The sequence below is a fragment of the Schistosoma mansoni genome, chromosome W (genome assembly GCF_000237925.1).
Source record: "Schistosoma mansoni strain Puerto Rico chromosome W, complete genome".
In the NCBI taxonomy this organism is placed as follows: Eukaryota; Metazoa; Platyhelminthes; class Trematoda; order Strigeidida; family Schistosomatidae; genus Schistosoma; species Schistosoma mansoni.
In genome coordinates this window covers 28,290,711-28,308,949 of record NC_031502.1, presented here as the reverse complement: position 1 = coordinate 28,308,949, position 18,239 = coordinate 28,290,711, and the positions used below count along the sequence as shown (strand labels likewise).

The window sequence follows — 18,239 nt, the reverse complement described above, 5'->3', positions numbered from 1 at the left end:
CTTCATATATACCTTATTATTCTACCTTTTCGAATTGTATTCTGAATGTTTAGTTTTTTAACTATGATTGTTACTGCATTATTTCAATTCCTTTGGTATTCATCCTGTTAAGTTTGTTTTGTTGTGTTAATGTGGTATATTAACTTGGGCTTGATAATATGATAAAATGTATATTGTTCTATTATATTCAGGGTTATTTCATTCAGTTTTGATTTCCATTCGATATATCTGTTTAAACTTATGATTATTTATGTATAATTACTAATCATTGAAAAGAATATCTACATGTAATGTCCTATTTTTCCATAAAAGATATAATCATAACAGGCTAGATTTCGTCTTCTTAATAATTAAGGGGCTGGATCGAGAATATTGAGGATATAGTTTTGAAGTGATTGGGATCTCTCTATTTTGTTCACTCATTGGGTTCACTATAACGTTTAGTATTTTCCAATGGCATAACAAGTGTAATTTATAACATCAGCAAACCAATTCTCTCCTGATGCAAGTACAACATGATCAACTGATAGTTGTGCCAGTCTCTACATCGATAATCTTCGATAGCTGATTATGATTATTAGTGACTTGACTCATGAAATGTTGGTTCTGTCAGAACGGAATTGTATGAAATGAACCTGTTCTGCATTACCTCTGTTTTGTTTATGAATTCTCTTTTGTTTTAAGAAAACTTTTCTCGATTTTCCATAAGTTGCTTACACGGCATTTCATTCCCATATTGTCGGTTATTTACTTTACTGATATGTTTATACAGAGATATAAATTTTGATCTTTGAAGTAATTCATTTATTTTCGATTGACTGATAAAATAAATTCGACATTGTTTATTATTATATACTTTTAGGAAGTAAAGGAGCTGTTTTACAGTTAGAAGATCCACTACCAAGTCTTTTTCCAACATTAAACGAAACTGTTGAAAATGCCAAATTACACGATCATTATACTGATGATAAGGTTCATAGATTTGAAAACTTAATTTCAAACGATGCAATTAGTAAAACGGATATGGATACAGATTGTACGGCTGATAAAAATCAGCTTCTCACTGATTCATTTCAATATCCAAAATCTGTAAGCTGTCTTCTATTTTAATACTTTCTATGAATTCGAAGAATTTACTATAACCTTGTATTCTTTTGTGAATTTTTGCTTACGAACATAAAGAGAATGTCGGATACGCAGACTTTGACAATACCTCTGTTCAAATTCTATTCTTGCGTAATGATTTTAATGTCAATGACGCTAGAAATCAAGAATTAGAGGCTAAGAAAGTTCGTCTAAATTATGGGTTGATGTGTCATAATGTATGGAACTTAAGCTGATTACTTATCGTAGAAGAGGCGAAGCGCGGCGTGTTTAAATATGATCTGATGCAGATGGTTTACCGACCGAGTGTGTCCAGTAAAACTAACCAGATCAGAATTAATGTCGAAGACTTACAGAGCTACTTATTTTAAAGGATTTACATAGGTGGTTTAAGTATTCGACCGAAAACCCGGGTTCTAGGTTTCATGACTATTGTATCCACTTGGTAGGGACTTTGAATGGTATAACTCAAAATCGTTCGCAGTGGTCCAGGTGCATTCACTCTTCATTCTCCCTTAAATCCTGAGTTTTTAAATTAATTATGTATTGTTTTTATTATCTCATTTATATCTTCCAAAATTGTATCTCAGATAAGTAACGTTTTCTATTACCATTAACACTGTTACTATCTCTACTATTCTGAGATTTAACCTGACAGTTTCATACTTCTGTGTTAATTGAATATAACAACTTGAATCGATGTAATAATGTGTCAAGTTCTTTATTGCTTCTGAGTGACTGATCGACTAACTTTAATCAATGACAAAACTTATCAAGTTCCTCAAATTACGTTAATAAAGTAGTTGAGAAATAATGGTATAGTTTTAACACTGATATTTGATTATTCTGAAATTATAAACAATTTATTATATAGCGTTTGTCAATTGACTCATGTAACTGAAGCTCCTTAAGGTAACCCTTTATTTAAATGTTTAGTAGTTATATGAATTATAAGTCAATGGATCGTACATAGGAATGAAGCAACAACTCATTGATTAAGATGTTCAGCTGCAGGTTGAAACACAACTCTACCTACATCAGTTCGAGCAGTCGGATAATATCACTGGCACTCACAATAAGAGTGTGGCTCGAATCAAAGTACACGAATCTGTACGTGGTAAATATGTTAGTCAATTAACATGTAAATGACACCCTTTTCACAAATTAATATTTTATAGTTAAAACCTTGTAAAATGAAATCTATGTTATGTGTATGTTCTGCGACCTCATCAAAAAATTTGTTCCTTGTGGTTAGAAACGATAAAAAAAGTTAATTTTTTTAAAGCTCATATTTCGACCTTTGTTACATTTTCAGATAACTCTTCTTGTTTTCTTTAATAGGGTGCTTTAGTATCGAAACGGAAAAATTCGGGACGTCGACGTTGGCCAGTCTTAGAAACTGATAGTTTATTTGATAATTTCGATTCTGACCAATCAGATTTAAAACCGCCTTCAAAGAAAATGACTGCAACGAAAGACAATGTAATTATTCTGTTCTTCCATACTAAGTTTCTATTGCATGAGTAGAAATACAATAACATTAATTCAACTCACTATGTGACGAAGGTAACTATTATCCTTGTCGCATGGCATCATTTTTATGTTCAATGAAATGATAGGTTTCTTCGGCTTTATCGTTCATACATGTACAGCATCAATTTCGTAAATCAGTGTTTGTTCAAATACATTCTTGAGTTTAAATCAATCCAATACAATTAAATCTCATTACGACTTCGCCCTCTGATCATGAGTTTGATGCTTTTAGTCTTACTGTTCCCTTAGTGACACCTACTTGTCATAGAAAGACTTAAAGGAAAAACGTCAAGAGGTATTCAATGTCGAGTCTCGTTGCTGGCTATCGAAGTTGCTTTCCATTGATTAGCATGACGTGCCCAAACTTCTGAGCCAACTGACACCTCATAAACCACATTCCCTTTCTTTTGCACGATCCGGCCAGCTGTCCATGTAGGATGTTTTCCACGATAGTCCATAGCAAGTAATTGTTGACCCACCGTGAACAATCGTCTTTGTGCCCCATGATGTCGATTGAACTGCTTCTCCATCGATACGTTTCTTTGAGGCTCAAGAGCCGGCCTTCGGATGGATGACATCTAAATGTGTTCGTATTTTTCTGCCAAGTAAAGCTTCTGCTGAAGAAACCCCGTTAATCGTCTGAGGGTTCGGTGTAGAGTGATAAATAAACAGGAACCTCTCTTAGATCTTTTCGATGGTACCCTCCCTTTAGATTTTTTCAGAGCATTTTCAAATGTACTAACAAAGCGTTCCACTTGACCATTGGATTGGGGATGGAATGGAGGTGTTCCGTCGTGCCGACAAAATTCTGAGAAGATAGCGGACGTAAACTGTGTTCCATTGTCGCTAACTATCAATTCTGGGACCCCGAAACGACTGAATAGTTGACGTAGCTTTTTGACTGTGCAACTTGCAGTTGGATGTTCCATGAGAAAAGCATCTGGCCACTTGCTGTATGCATCAACTACCAGAAGGTAAGTTCGTCCCTGAAGTGGATCAATAAAGTCCAAGTGTATACGCTGCCATGGCAACCTTGCACCAGGCATTTTCGCAAGTATCGGGGTGTCCAACGATGAACACGACACATTGCAGACATTGTTAATAAGTATATATCCATTATTCCAAGTTTTTCTAAAATATCTAGACCAAGGAGATCAAGGTTTGGCCGTTCAGTCAGATAGTATGTTTCTTTACAGTTAGTTCCATTGTAGGAAAATTCACAATGTAATTCACCAACAAGTTTTAGTACACCTCCTGATGTCTTTTCGGCCGTTTTCCTCGATGGCTTCAGTGGCGGTTTCCCAGCAAGTTAAACGTGTCCCTGGATATTAGGGTGATATCTGATGCCGTGTCAATTTGAAGACGAGCTAAAATGCCGTTTATCTGGATAGTAACATACTTCCTCCAAATGTCATAGTCTGTTTGAAAAGCTGCTACCAGAGAAAGAGATTTAGACTCGGCTGATTTTACCACGTGTCGAGGACGTTTATACTTCTTCTTGGGCTTGGACGAACAATTCGATGAACAATGGTCCTATTTATGTCCACGTCTGCTGCACACCTGACACTTATGCTTCTTAAATGGACAGAATCGTACATAATGCCAATCACCGCATAACCAACAGGCAGTCGTTGGTTTGGTACGAGTTTTCTTTAGCTTCTGAACTTTTAACTTAGTAATAGCATTGACACTACTGCAGGTTAAATTAGGATTTACCTGTTCAATTAACTGATTGTCGTATCTGATGTTTTGTAGTCGTTTACACTCGTTTGTCTATGTCCTGAGTGTGACATTTTGGTCTTGATCCAGGCGAGCTAAAAGTCTAGTCCTAATCTCAGCATCTTGTGGTGACTGAAGAGCTTTGATGAATATTAGGCATTTAAATTGGTTTGCTGTCAACGAGCGTAACTTGGACCGTTCACACTCTGTTGACGACGTCTGCTAGAGCACTATTTTCATCGGCTTCACGTTTCGTCAAATTTAGACACTGATATTGAATACTAAACAACGAGGAGGATTCACCCAATATCTCTGACAATTGTGTTACTGTCTCCCAGAAACTGAGCTCTCGAGGTAACTTTGGCAATTTGTGGTCAGCATAACGTGCATGTTCATTGCTTCCCAACTTACGCATCAACAATGGAGTCTTCCATGCATCATCTTGTTTACATAATTCTATTCTGAATGTATCTTCCCAATGCTTGATCCACGTGAGAAAGATATTTCCACTTTCGGAGTCATAGATGAATTCTGGGATGCTGCTAGCAACTACATCACAAAAAGTACTTGAAATAGCATGTGAACTCGAGTAATGGGTGTTAAACTGTTGCGTCAGAGTCTCCAACAACCGCATTTTTGCATCAAGTTGTGCTTGCTGTAGTTGTAGTATTTGGTTGAGCTGGTCATCTGATATCGGCATGCTGAATGTATTCTCCCTTTTCCCCGTCGCCACTGTTATAATTTTTCTTATTCCTATAGCTTTGTATTCTTGGACACCAATTCACTCGACAAGTCCCCAAATCAGAACACAGTTGAACATGCAAGAAATTATATTCCGAATAACAAGGGTAGATGGAAGTAAGAAGCACCTTAAGAAATGCGTTAGTATATTTATAGTTTTTACATGAGAAGATTCTGGAGTCTTCTTCAAGTATCGGCTAGCGCTGATTGGCCAATACTTATCCAATCAGCGTGCACCAACTCAATCGTGCATGGAACATGTTTTAAACCAATCTATGTCCCGCTAACAGTAATGCGGTTAAAGATATATTAAATTAAAATTTTACTAATAGAAAAAATATTATTTGATACAGTGGTTAAATAAATGGATTAGCAAATTGTAATTCTGATTTAGTTGTTTACTTCTAGATATTTTGTTAGTTGATTAATTTTATTGCTTGTCAATATGTCTCTCGCACTATCATTTCCTATTAAATAAACCTAGAATTTACAGCGAATGTCCGGCGCTTTAACCGGGTCGGTGGACACGGAAAGTCCACCTAGGGGAGTTGGAAAACATTGATTCCAAACGAATGATGCACATGGGTTCCAGTATCCTGAGGGAACAAATGGAGTATGAATCAATCGTTGGTCTATGGCTACCATGGGACTGCATCTCCTTACGATGCTCCACTGCCTTGTGGATCAGACGTTTAGGTCAAAGGCTCCGGGTGTGGCCACCTAAGAAAACCACCTGCTTCAGTTTGGGCACCCGGGCACTATCATAGCCCTCACACAAATCAAATGAGATTTGTGTGGCACATATATATCTGGTTCCCCTTTGTACCAATATTTATGTGCTTAAATCAATAATAAAATAACAGAAAATAAAAAGAGAACAGAAAGTACTAAGCCATAGTTTTCAAGATTTTAATGCTTGCTAATTATTGATAGATTTAATTTTAAAACGCTTCTTGCCTTCTTTGTATAAGTAGAATATTCAATAAAAATGTCACATAACAATCAAACTCCAAAAGAAGATTTTAAATTCATATTAGTGCGAAATTGTTTATGACTGATAGATATTTATTGTCAGACATGTTTTTTTGTGTTTTGATTCAGTCAATACGTACTTTTAACATTTTCTCGACCGGAAGTGAAGAGGTGAAGAAGTTCATAACTAGGAGTGAGGCCTGATTATCAAGGCTCAATAACTATACTTGTGACCCATGCGTATATATGTGTTTCTGTACTGACTAAGACAAGGATATATGGGCTGTAACTTTAACTAAGTGAGTGGTTGATAATTACGATAACCCATCCACAATCATCCCTGGCATGGCATGTGGCTTTGACACAGTATATCATTTGTTTGAAATTTTCTTGCTTATTAGATCGTCATTCCACTAATTATGCCTACCGTACACACTGCTGTTTTTTACATTTCCTTACACTGATTTGCTGTAGTTTCTTGGATGCAGTCTGTATTTCGATTCAATTATTTAGTGTAGCTCAAGAGAAATGTACCAACATAGTTGCATTAAATTTACTGTCACAGATAAATATCTATACATCATCTGTTTTATTGTTCATGATAGAGTATTTACTATTTCTTCACAATTACTTCTTCGACAGCAAGACGAAAACTCCACTTGCCGTATGTATTTTCGGAAAAATGCGACTGATTTAGACAAAATCTCTTTATCAACATTTAAATTGACTAAGCAATTTCCACCGATTTTAAATGGTTGTAATTTAACAAAAGAAGTAAAACAACGATATGGTTCTCGATTAACTGATCATCCCGATAATAATATTCTCAGTACCCAGAAACGAGATTCTTTAGATATCGACGAACTAATAAAGTAAGCCAGTCACTTTGTTCTCACCTGGTCAAGTGGTTTTCTCCCAAAACGTATGGAAATTTGTTAATAAACTAATAATTTTTAGATTCATAATGTTATGAAGCATCAGGCATCACTTTTCTCATCATATAACCAAGTGCTATGTTGTACTCCTTTTGTAACATGCCTTTCAAATTTACTAACTGATGATAATATAAACTACCATAAGATTCTCGATATTTTCATTTGACTGAGTTTTTAGGAATTAAATTGACATATTAATGCAAGGAATGAAGAATTTTCGATCATTCGTTGTTTGATCTACCTTGTTTTACGAAATTGGGCTGTTATTATGTGTATGAATAACTAGCACTCATTCTCAACTCTCTACTAGACCAGTTATCTTTCTGGATAAATAGCTATCAATATTAATTATTTATACTTGCTGCTAACTACAAATCGCAACATCCGGTAGGGGAATTGTCTATAAGTTTGTAAATATTATAGCATGTGCTGGTGTTCACTAGCTAGTTACGACGTAGTTTACTATGTAGTGGTAACAACTTAATGATAAATCACTGTGTTAATATAGTTGTGGCTGAGTTTCTCACCACTAAATCTTCCCAAGTTATATGATACTACTGCTGTCGCGTATGCATTCTGTGCGGTACGCTGGGAAGTTAAAATTAATCTGAAGGCAATAAACGATACCAGATCTAATTCTAAGGTTAATTTCATTATTCCCAAGGAAATAGATGAACTTAAGATTTCATTATTGTAAAAAAATTTAACTATAGATATTTTATTACCGTGTAACTAAATTAAAACAAGACCTAGCATGGGTAGTTACTGTTACAAGATGACATTCACAGAAAATCATCACCAGTATAGATGTGATGAATATATATATATATATATCTGTTGTTTAATAGTAATACGTATTTTCACTGAAACATTGAAACCGTAATTCCTGTGTTCATCTGAAGGAATCAAGGAATGGTAATATGTCCTATTATCATAATTCTATTCCAGTTACTTTGTTATTACCTGTCGCACCATTGTAGCTGTATTACTCTTCAATAAAATCCCTTTTTAATCCATTTGGCAGTTTATTGTTCATTCAGTTTCTTTCCTCTAAATTGTTTAGTTGTACAACCAAAACAAGACCTCTTATTCCACCGTCTAATCAGCTTATCCCCTCAAATGGGAACCTTAGTAGTATAACGTCGGCTGCGTCATTTTATAAGTCGAAGGCACGTTACTTTCCAGGACCTGTTAATAACAAATCAAAAAAGCCACAATGTACTTTACCAACGTTGGATAAGTTAGTGCAGCATCCAACGGACAGTCATAAAGAGAATCATCCATCAGTGCAGACTTATGTCGACTATCCAGCTCATTCATATATAAATAATACACGTGAGTTTTATAGCTGCATATTTAAGTTAGATTTATTGTGTGGTTTCTGCTACTTCCCAGATTTTAAATTAAAAAAAACTAGGAACTGCTGTTTTAATACTATTGCGATATCTTTTCTGACATTTTAACGGTTTAAAAACTGGTTTACCCCTCGGTAAAATGTTTAGAGCTCGATCGGCTATCAATCACTCACCTCAGTGAAATTTCAAAGTAAGGAAATTAGCTAATAATTCCATCTCATATTTAGGTTCATATATTTTATTCACCAAATTAGTTTACTGTCCGATATTTTCTAATGTATGTTATACTGACTATTATCATTTGCATGTTGATGTTTTTGGTGATCGCATTGCAATGACGATTAGAATTTGTTAATTTTAATCGTATGATAGTTCACTTCAAAAAATTATGTTCATTTACGCGTAAAAACATGCTTCAATAATTCATCTTTCAGCTTCTTTGCTTTCTTAGATCCACCTACTTTATATGAGTGAGAGAACATACTAAAGATACTCAGACTCTGTTACCTTTGAAGTGATATTACCTAGTTTTGGAGTATTTGTAACCAAACAATATATTAGTCATTGAACTTCATTTCCTTATTTTTAAAATTACCCTTATTTTTTCCTATGGTTGTTTAATTATCTTTTTTTGATACCCAGTAATGGTTGCTTATAAGGTTTTCATCATGTTCTTTTAGGCGATATACCCAACTCTGTTGGTAATTCATTTGACTCAACGAATGTTAATAGTGGTCTAACCATGATACAAAATAAAATTCATCATTTAAGCGATACTGTTTTATTTCCGTGGTCCATAAATAACAACAGTACACAAATGGATCCTAAATCACTGTCTAAAAGTGCTAGTAAGACGTTATATGATACAAAGAAAGGTAACTTGAAATATTTGTTCAGTTGAATTGTTAAATTCTACTTGTTAGATAATTTGATTTTAATCATAATAAAACAGTTTGCTTACACAAATGATTACATTATTTGCCTTTATCATTCCTTGCTTAATCATTTTCGTATTGCAAGCACTCTGATTGTGGAAATATGCAGTTAATCATCAATGTCATTCTGTAAAATTTCGTATTATACGTTTCACTTGTTTCAAACACTGTTTATCAACGAATAATTGAAATAGGAATCCACAAACTACAACGAAATCATTTAGCGTAATGTTAATAATTCGTTATATTAAGTGTTAGTTCGAGTTATTTTTCTTGTTAAATCTTGTTATTTAGATTTTATTGAGCCGTACATCTACCGTAAGTAATTTTCTCAGTACTTGTCCATGTTACTAGTACTTTTAATTAGGCAAATCCATAGAATTAAACTCCTGACTCTGTAACTTGTTTAATGAACAAACATGTTTTTATTGCTGGGAAATCCTCACTGAACTATCACAAATGATTATAACACTGAAAACTATATTCCAGGTATTGTATACCTCTAAAGCTTTGTATCCTATCCTTCGATTTTATGTGTTTCGAGTTCTTAAGTTTAGAGCAGAAAGGTCTTAAACGAAGTGAATTTATTTGCTTTACACAAATTAAACAAATTTACTATTTCGTATGCTCACATTCTATTGTTTGTCATCCATGTTCTTTTCCTTTCTCCTCCCAGGTTTACATTAGTCTGGTTGTACTACAAAAGAATTATTCTCTTAAATATTTCTGTTGAACTCATCAACAAAACAATTTTAAAACCACTTATTCAGCCTCACCTTTTTATTACATATCCAGGAATCATGTCATATTAGTTTTCCTAACAGACAGTTTGTATCGAAGCAAATAGTCATCCTTTTTTAAATAAATAATCTGAAACCCTTAATAAATCATGGTTAGTATTTAGGTGTTTTAAATAATCTAATACAGACGAACGAATCGATTGAATATTCACGTCAACATTCAGATTTATTGATAATGTTATCTGTTTGTGCATAGTTTACAAGTTAAATCTATGCAAGTCGGTTTAATTCTGGTCTCTTACATGCTGTATTTCGCTCCTATGATAGTGACTGTTATGTAAACATTCCAATTATAAATCTAGTTATATATATATATATATATATATATATCATTTTTTTCTATCCAGGTAATTTAGTAAAAACTCCTAATCCGGACATAGAAAACAGTCAAGGTCAAAATGTTTGTCATTTTCGCGGTCATATAGAAGTATCTGGGGTCGGATTTTTATCTGGAAATAGAATCGGTTGTTTCCGTCCTTCAGCGAGAGCACCTTTTCCTTTTCATTCAAATCCGAGTTCTAGAACAGATTGGGCAGCCAAGTATGCAGTTTTTGTGTAAAACAATATTTTATACTATAAAATATACATGGTTATATGCTAGTATACGTTTGATACCAATTAAAGAATAGTTATGCTTTTAACATTGAATCCACTACATTAATCAATGAATTTCTTCATGCAAATAAACGAACTGAATAATAATACTAACTGTTTGGATTCGACATTAAACTCACCTATATTTTCTAAAACTTCAGCATTTACAGGTGACATCTGAAATTTGTTCAGGATTTTAGTAGTTAATAAATCTCATTGTCCGAAGAACATTTGGATATTCGGTTATTTATGAGTTAAAGTTAGTTGATGAATTTCATAGAGTACTAGAAAGCTGCTTTCACGTCATCAACGCCTCGTATTCTCAACCGCTTACGAGAACAACATTATCATAGTAAGAATAGTCAGTATAATTTATAAATCTTGATACATTTTACCTTAATAATACAACTTTGACGCAGTTCATAAGGGAATAATCGAAAGTTTAAAAAAGCAAATATTATTTGGAATACAAGTATTGAAATAAAATTTAATATAAACTCCGATTGGTTTACCGTTCAAACGTTCAGTGTTCTTACCGATATACTATATGATTACTTTATTTTAATCTTACAGTTTATTTCGACGGTTATGTGACCATATTTATTTAGATTGTTGCTTTAATTCTTATGTGTAGTGGTTATTGTTTCAGATTAGGATTTTTATGAGCTTTATATATACATCAGTGCTTATAATACCTATTTGTTTCAGGTATCTGAAGTCATGAATGCATTTTGGAGTCAATGTAATTATCTTCCTTCATTCATTTGTATCAGTCTCTTGTTTTGTTCATCTTTACTAACCTTTTGGAACATGGTTTTTTGTGTTCACCTTCATTCGTATTTGTTACTGTTGTTCTATGCTTTATTCAAATAACTACGTGCCTTTATTATTTTAAATGCCATTTGTTTTATTAAACTTCTGTTAATTACCAGAGACTTAACAAATGAATTTTTTGACCCATTGATTTTATCATTAACATAAATAATTATGACTGTTTTAAGGTCGTCAGTTTGTAGACAAGTTACCGGTCATTTAAAGTTTCTTTATCCGCTATAATAGCCATTATTGATGCTATTATTATTATTAATCTTTTTACTCATGGATAATAATATGGAAATGTGGTTTACGAACTTGTTAGATTAGTAGTGAGATTATCAAAAATTATTGGTCTTATGATGCTACCCCTTAATTGTGTGTTTCATTATTTTGTTGTTTGATATCTAACTGCTTTCTTGTATATGACTGTGTCTGCGACTATTTAAATGTTTATGGCGCTGTTACCATGACGTGTGCTTCATAATTGGTTCAAATATCAGTTGATTTATGGCAGTGTCTTACTAATTATTCATTATGTATGTGTATTCCATACGAAAGTGGTCATGTATGTTTGTGCAGCTATGTGATAATCCGAATCCAATCTGTTTAAGATTTGTTTATGTTTCTATCTTTGCGTGTGCACTTCTGACTTCACACATCTTTTATCTTGTACTTTCTAGTAGCTGAACTGTGATTCTTACCTCATCTTTTTTATTCAAATGTAGCTCAGTGTGTGTAAAATATAATTCAAAATAAAATATTACCGCGTTCTCCTGTCTTTTTTCTTCAAATTTTAAAAAAAGTACATTCTTAGTGAAATGATATTTCGTTTCTTATAGTTTCAGATTATATATGATTTTTGTCGATAATAATATCAGCCATAACTTTACTCTTGAACTGCTGGCTTATGTAATACACCGATCGTAATTTTACTGATCCAAACCTTGAGTTAGTGTAACGTCGTGGTTCAATATACCTGATAATAGATTTGGTTGACTTGGTTGTAATAAGATGAAGAATATTGATGATGCTACTTCGAATGCTGTTTATTTAGCTTTGTAACATTTGTCTGATTAACAAACGGTAATGTAAATATCAACATGATGATACACAGATGCCTCACAGAGTCTAACTACTATAATTGGCAAAAGTATTTTGTTAAAGTGATACTTCTAAAGTTCTTTCAAAAGTTTCGAGCCTTATTGTTTCTATCAATGATCATATAAAAGTTTAATTCATTTATATCGGGAAAATTGAAGCTTCCTTTGACTGGAGTTTTCATAAAGCAATATAATACTGAATTTTCGAAACACCACTTCTAGCATTCACAAATTACACTTATATGATTATTATATTCGTTGATTTACAGAGTAACATATTCCATATTGTATTTTTCCAATAAATAAGTTTCTGGACAATTTAAATATACCATTAATAGTGTTACGCGTAATTAATCCTGAAAGTGAAATTATAATAGGTTAGTTAAATAATCCCCTTTGTAATAAAATATTTAGAAGAGATCGTTATTATGTGAGGTATTTTATTGGTGTTTTAACGTTACGCTCCTCTCGATGCTGTGTTGAATAGTTAAACTAGTTTTTCTATGAAGTGATTTTATTGTACATTTGTCCTGCACTAGTTTGTAAACTTTTAGCTATTTTCAATTGGATATTTAATTCAGGTAAAATATTAGCGTTTCGACTATATCCAGTGTAATGGAAAAGTAATTGTCATAATGAATTCGTATCAAAATTTGCTCGTTCTTGCAGATGCAATAGTGTATGCGATCACAAACGGTATTATTCACAACTTACCCTCATCATGTTAATTCAAAAATTTAATACTCAAAGTTGCAAGTCTTTTTCTTTAAATCAGTTGGATTTCGTTGACGTATTTTATAAAATTTGATTTTCATTGTATTCTCTACTTTTATGCTTTTTATTTTTTAGGTTAAATGAGTGTTCTTGAGTTTACTTCAAGTGTGAGTTGTGGTATATTTCTGTACAATTGATGTTCTTAACATGGGTTCATCTTTCAAAATTTTTTTATCTAGGAAAAAAATAGTACTTTTGGTTCGTATTATTTAGCTGCTCAAGACAAAATCGAACTGTAGAATAATTTGATCTCAATGGCTTACCAATTAGTAAACAATTCCCTTGTGTCAATATTTAAAGAACCCTGGATTTTACTTAGATGTTGTTGAAACGGCTTTTTTTCAAGGCGTTTACAATCACTATCTCGTTGTACATAAATCATGGTAACAAACTACCGGTTTCGCCTATTCTACTTTTAAATCCATGTACTAATTGTGGACGTCTGTATGAAAATTGTACTAATAATTTCTTATCGATGTCCATAATATCTTAATCACTTTTTTATATAATCTTATGGAAAATTAAGAACTCAAATAAAAATAACTATGATCTTGAAAGAAATTTAACGCTAATGTGTCATAAAACAAGGTGAAAGTTTTACCACAGGATTTATTTATTCTAGTATTGTCGAATATTAAAACCGCATCGTAATGTTTTCCAGCTGCTGGAGGATGAAGAAGAACAAGACTCAACATATGATCGTGGAAAGAAGCGAATGTTTTCTCGTGAAAGTAATATTTGTTTTTCTGTTAATACTGATTTGATTTATTTCTGTTTTAGTACGTTCAATGTTGTATGCTTTTGGAGATGATGAAAATCCATTGCCTGAAACTGTTTCCTTAGTTGAAGATATAGCAGTTCGACATATTATAGAAATGGTAAGCAACATTGACTGTCACATTTCAGTGGAAAATAAAACTTTTCTAATACACGTAACTTAATTTTGAGTTTTTGTACTTTCAATTTACAACGTTATGGATCCCTATCAGGTTTTTGCTGATTATTTTCTAATGTACATTTAAATGAGCTATTTTCTTTGCATGTAGTAATGTAAACTGAATTGTACGAATCAAGAAAAGCGGTGGTGTGTTGTCGAAACTTGAGAAAATTCGCAGCATACGCGACAAAGTATTTGAGAACTCATGCCTATAGTATCATTTTTTGAAGATTTAAAAGTATTGATATGATAAGGTTTATGTGTTTCGAGAAAGTACATAATTAACAGATATTAGTTACATAACAAGTCGTAATTATCCTCCTGACTTCGAAATCTTCGTCCTCATGTATTAAGTCGACTTTTTATTGTTCATGTGTATAGCTTTTCAACCGCTTTGCAGTTAATTTTATCAACATGTTTATTTTTAAAAGTGGTTGTAAAATTACCACATACATATTTATGATATAAATCGATCGCAAAAAACCTGAACACGCGATGTGGATAGTAGCTTCGTTCTGTGCATTTTTTCAAGTTTTCAGTGTTGGCATGCACCGGGAACGGTTTGAAATATTTTCTTCTTGAATAGTTTGGTTGTCCGATACGAAATGGCGACCTGTTATTCGCGTTGAAATAAAAACCCTCACCACCCAACGAATTAGGTTTTTGTTATGGCGCATTCAGTCGTTATCAGTATATCGCTGTCGGGTTTAAGAAATATTTGTAGATAATGAATTAGTGTATGTATGTATTGTTCATGAATTCAGATACACGTGGCATGTACCCAAACAAGATGCACAGAAAGAGTTGGTGCTTAAGAATGCACTGTACTGAGCGGTATTCTATTAAAACTTTGTATTATTTCTTTATAATCAAATGATCAACGTAACATGATCATCTATGTCCTTTACAAACATTTAATAATAAAAGCAGTTAACTCTCAAATGATTGTACCTTGAACTTACTGGGTCCAGGGAATTAAATAAAACTTATGATAAGGGTGGTTTTTGTGAATATTAGCAGAATAAGTTTGCATAAAACGGGTCAGTATAAGGTAAGGATTCATTGATATTTCGTCACAAGCAATTTAATGTCACCTCCATAGATAAACTGATGGCAAGAACACTGAAACCAGCAGGTAAATTTGGTTTTCGCACTAATTTCCCGAGTTTTACTGTCTGATAGATTTGTACACTGACATTTCGCAAATTTTATTTTTTGCAATAATTTCTAAAATTTCCACACGATAGTTTATTTTTTTTTGCAAATCTCTTCCTGATAAATTTAGACTAAAAAAGCATTAAAAATTGGTAAACCAGGAAAAATCTCTGTTGAAGATGTTACTTATCTAGTTCGACGTGATCCTAAGAAATTCTCTCGAGTTAAAGAGTTGCTCTTGCTCAGTGAGGAACTCCGACGTGCACGCAAAGCATTTGAAGAAGATGAGTTTGATGTGCTTAAATAAATAATTAGTTTATGACCTGTCTACATTTGTTTGTCGATTTCATTTTATGTATCGTCTATTTTTGTACAACCAATAACGTAATATCCTTCAATTTCTTTTATGTGAAGCTGCTGCCAACAAACCCAGTTCCACAACTTTTTGTGAAGTCAATAATAAAAATTATTCATTAAAGATTTCTGTACAAGAATGATTTACATTCATTTTCAAACTATTTTGACATCTCCTTAAAATTTTTACAGAGAATAAGGCTATTTGAATCCATTTAGTTGGGACACTATTCAATAAGAACTTAATAATACTAATACAGCATCCCGAGTTTTGTCTAATGGTTTCGCTATCAGATGATCACCTTAGGTGACTCAGACTTGTTGCATATTTCTTAATGAGCTTTTAGGGTTTGATAAGACTACAAAGAAGCACGTAATATACTTCCTCGCAACGCTTCTATCGACTAGTGCCGTAAAGAATAAAAGTCTTTTGCAGGTCATGAAAACGCATATTTCCCACGATCAGCAAACCTAGACAGACAGAATAGTCAAGTCACCTAGGTGGAGACGATTCAAAACAAGCTGCAATTGTTTATATATTCAATTAGAAAACAAATTGACCTAGTTTCCTTGACTAACAAACAGTCAAGGATATGCAAAATAAGGCTTACAAATTATTATTCTTAGTGCAGAAGAGATCTTGGTAACTACAAAATTTTCGTAGTACAGATCGCGAAACGATCTCAGCCAGACCACCGCTATGGAGCCAGAAAGCACTGCACAGTTGTTTCGCTCCAGTAAGTGACTGCTTAGCACTGCTCGTACACGACCCTATAACAGGAGATTAGACCTAGGATATTGGATCTGATGCATGAACGCGAGACGTGAATATACACGGCCCATTTTGAAAACGAGAGCTTTTCAGTGCTTACTGGCTGTCATTGGTGTTGTGAGCAAAATCAAATCGTAGTCAGAATGATGTATATTAAACAACTAATCGATTTTGCATCTGCCCAGGTCATTTTGACGAACAATTTGACTGCAGTAATGCCCGCTGTCAACTAAAATAGGAAAAGAGAAAAGTCACTTTGGTTTTAAAAAACCAAGCATCTCTATTCAGTTTTGTTACTCACAAATTAGCAATACTACGGGGATGTACTGCCATTGTGGTAAACCAAACAATGAAGACCATGTCAGTACGAATATTGCGTCTATTTCGTGATAATCGTTGTAAGGAACTTAATGCGTAGACGGCCTTTCCGATTCTGGTCTGTAATATATTGGGAGTATATACAACTTAATATTATCCCGACAATGTTTGTAGGAATTTCGAGACACAGCGAACATCCAGACACCAAAATATTCTCATGCATAGAAGCTAATTTCGAATAATACGCCAATACTGACTTGAGACACACTACGACTGGTCATTACTTCAGCACCATTGACGTGTTTCAGGAAATTACCGTAGTAAACTACTTCGCCGAATACACAAAAGAATCCGTAATTGCAGTATTGATTGAGGATAATCCACATTTATTTAACTTGTGTCAGTTACTATGTTAAGTTCATAGGACTTTCTATTTTCTGGACAGGCCAATCAACTCATTCCTCTTGAGTCACATTTTGACCTTGTTAATTATTAAATCATCAACCTTGACTGTCTTTATCTGAACGTGTGAGTGTACATATTCATTATGTCTGTAACCTATTTCTACCGGAATATAAAAATTGATTAAAAGGAGTTGGCTCACATGCCTTCTTCACCGCACGTTATCTCGCTTCGCTCTTTTCTCCTCATCCTTCTGATTGTCTTTTCAAATCACTGAGTAAATGAAATATACACATTCAAAATCCTTTCTCGTATTCAGTCTATTTAAATCGGTTATATTCTCTAACGCGGATTAAGTCGATGAAATATACGAGAATAGTAAGGATGTATATTTCGACAGTAATCATTTAGAGGATCTACTTGGAATCAGATCCCGGGCCATTAAAAACCTAAGCTGTTCATAGTCATATCTAGGAAAAATCAACCTTATTTATCACATCTTGTTTGAAAGACGTCGACCTCCACTGAGTGATGAAATTTAGTGTCAATTACTGACGGATATGAACCGACCGTCAACATGTTGTACGGTTTAGCTTAGATTTACGGACTCCTCCGAGAGCAACATGAATCTTACGGCTTTATCTAGTAATCAAGTCTACTAAATTTTAAGTTTGGCTATCGACTAAGCAACAACACTGTAGAACTATTTCGGTAACCTTATCTAATTCAAGCTTGATTGGTGTATGACTGCAACAACCAGCAAGTAGGACGTATATACATTTAACAGTTAAAGATCCCGGAACCAAGGATTCGTTTCACGATAAATGTAGCCACTCATTTGATTGTGCTTCAGCAGAACTATTTCGTTGTTGATCCTTTGTCTAATGTTGTTTCACGGTTTTTTAGTTCATATGAAAAATGTC

The 18,239-nt window shown here is 33.5% G+C and overlaps 1 protein-coding gene across 1 annotated transcript; it reads left to right on the top strand.

Annotated features, from left to right (window-relative positions):
- Positions 1-1,023: 1,023 nt before the first annotated feature.
- Smp_210960 (serine/threonine kinase) lies at positions 1,024-15,777 on the top strand (the record flags this gene model as incomplete). The annotated part of the gene is made up of 5 exons (XM_018789234.1): positions 1,024-1,089; positions 2,446-2,586; positions 14,001-14,109; positions 14,159-14,256; positions 15,601-15,777. 5 exons carry the CDS (start codon positions 1,024-1,026, stop codon positions 15,775-15,777), a joined length of 591 nt encoding a protein of 196 aa, XP_018654697.1.
- Positions 15,778-18,239: the final 2,462 nt, after the last annotated feature.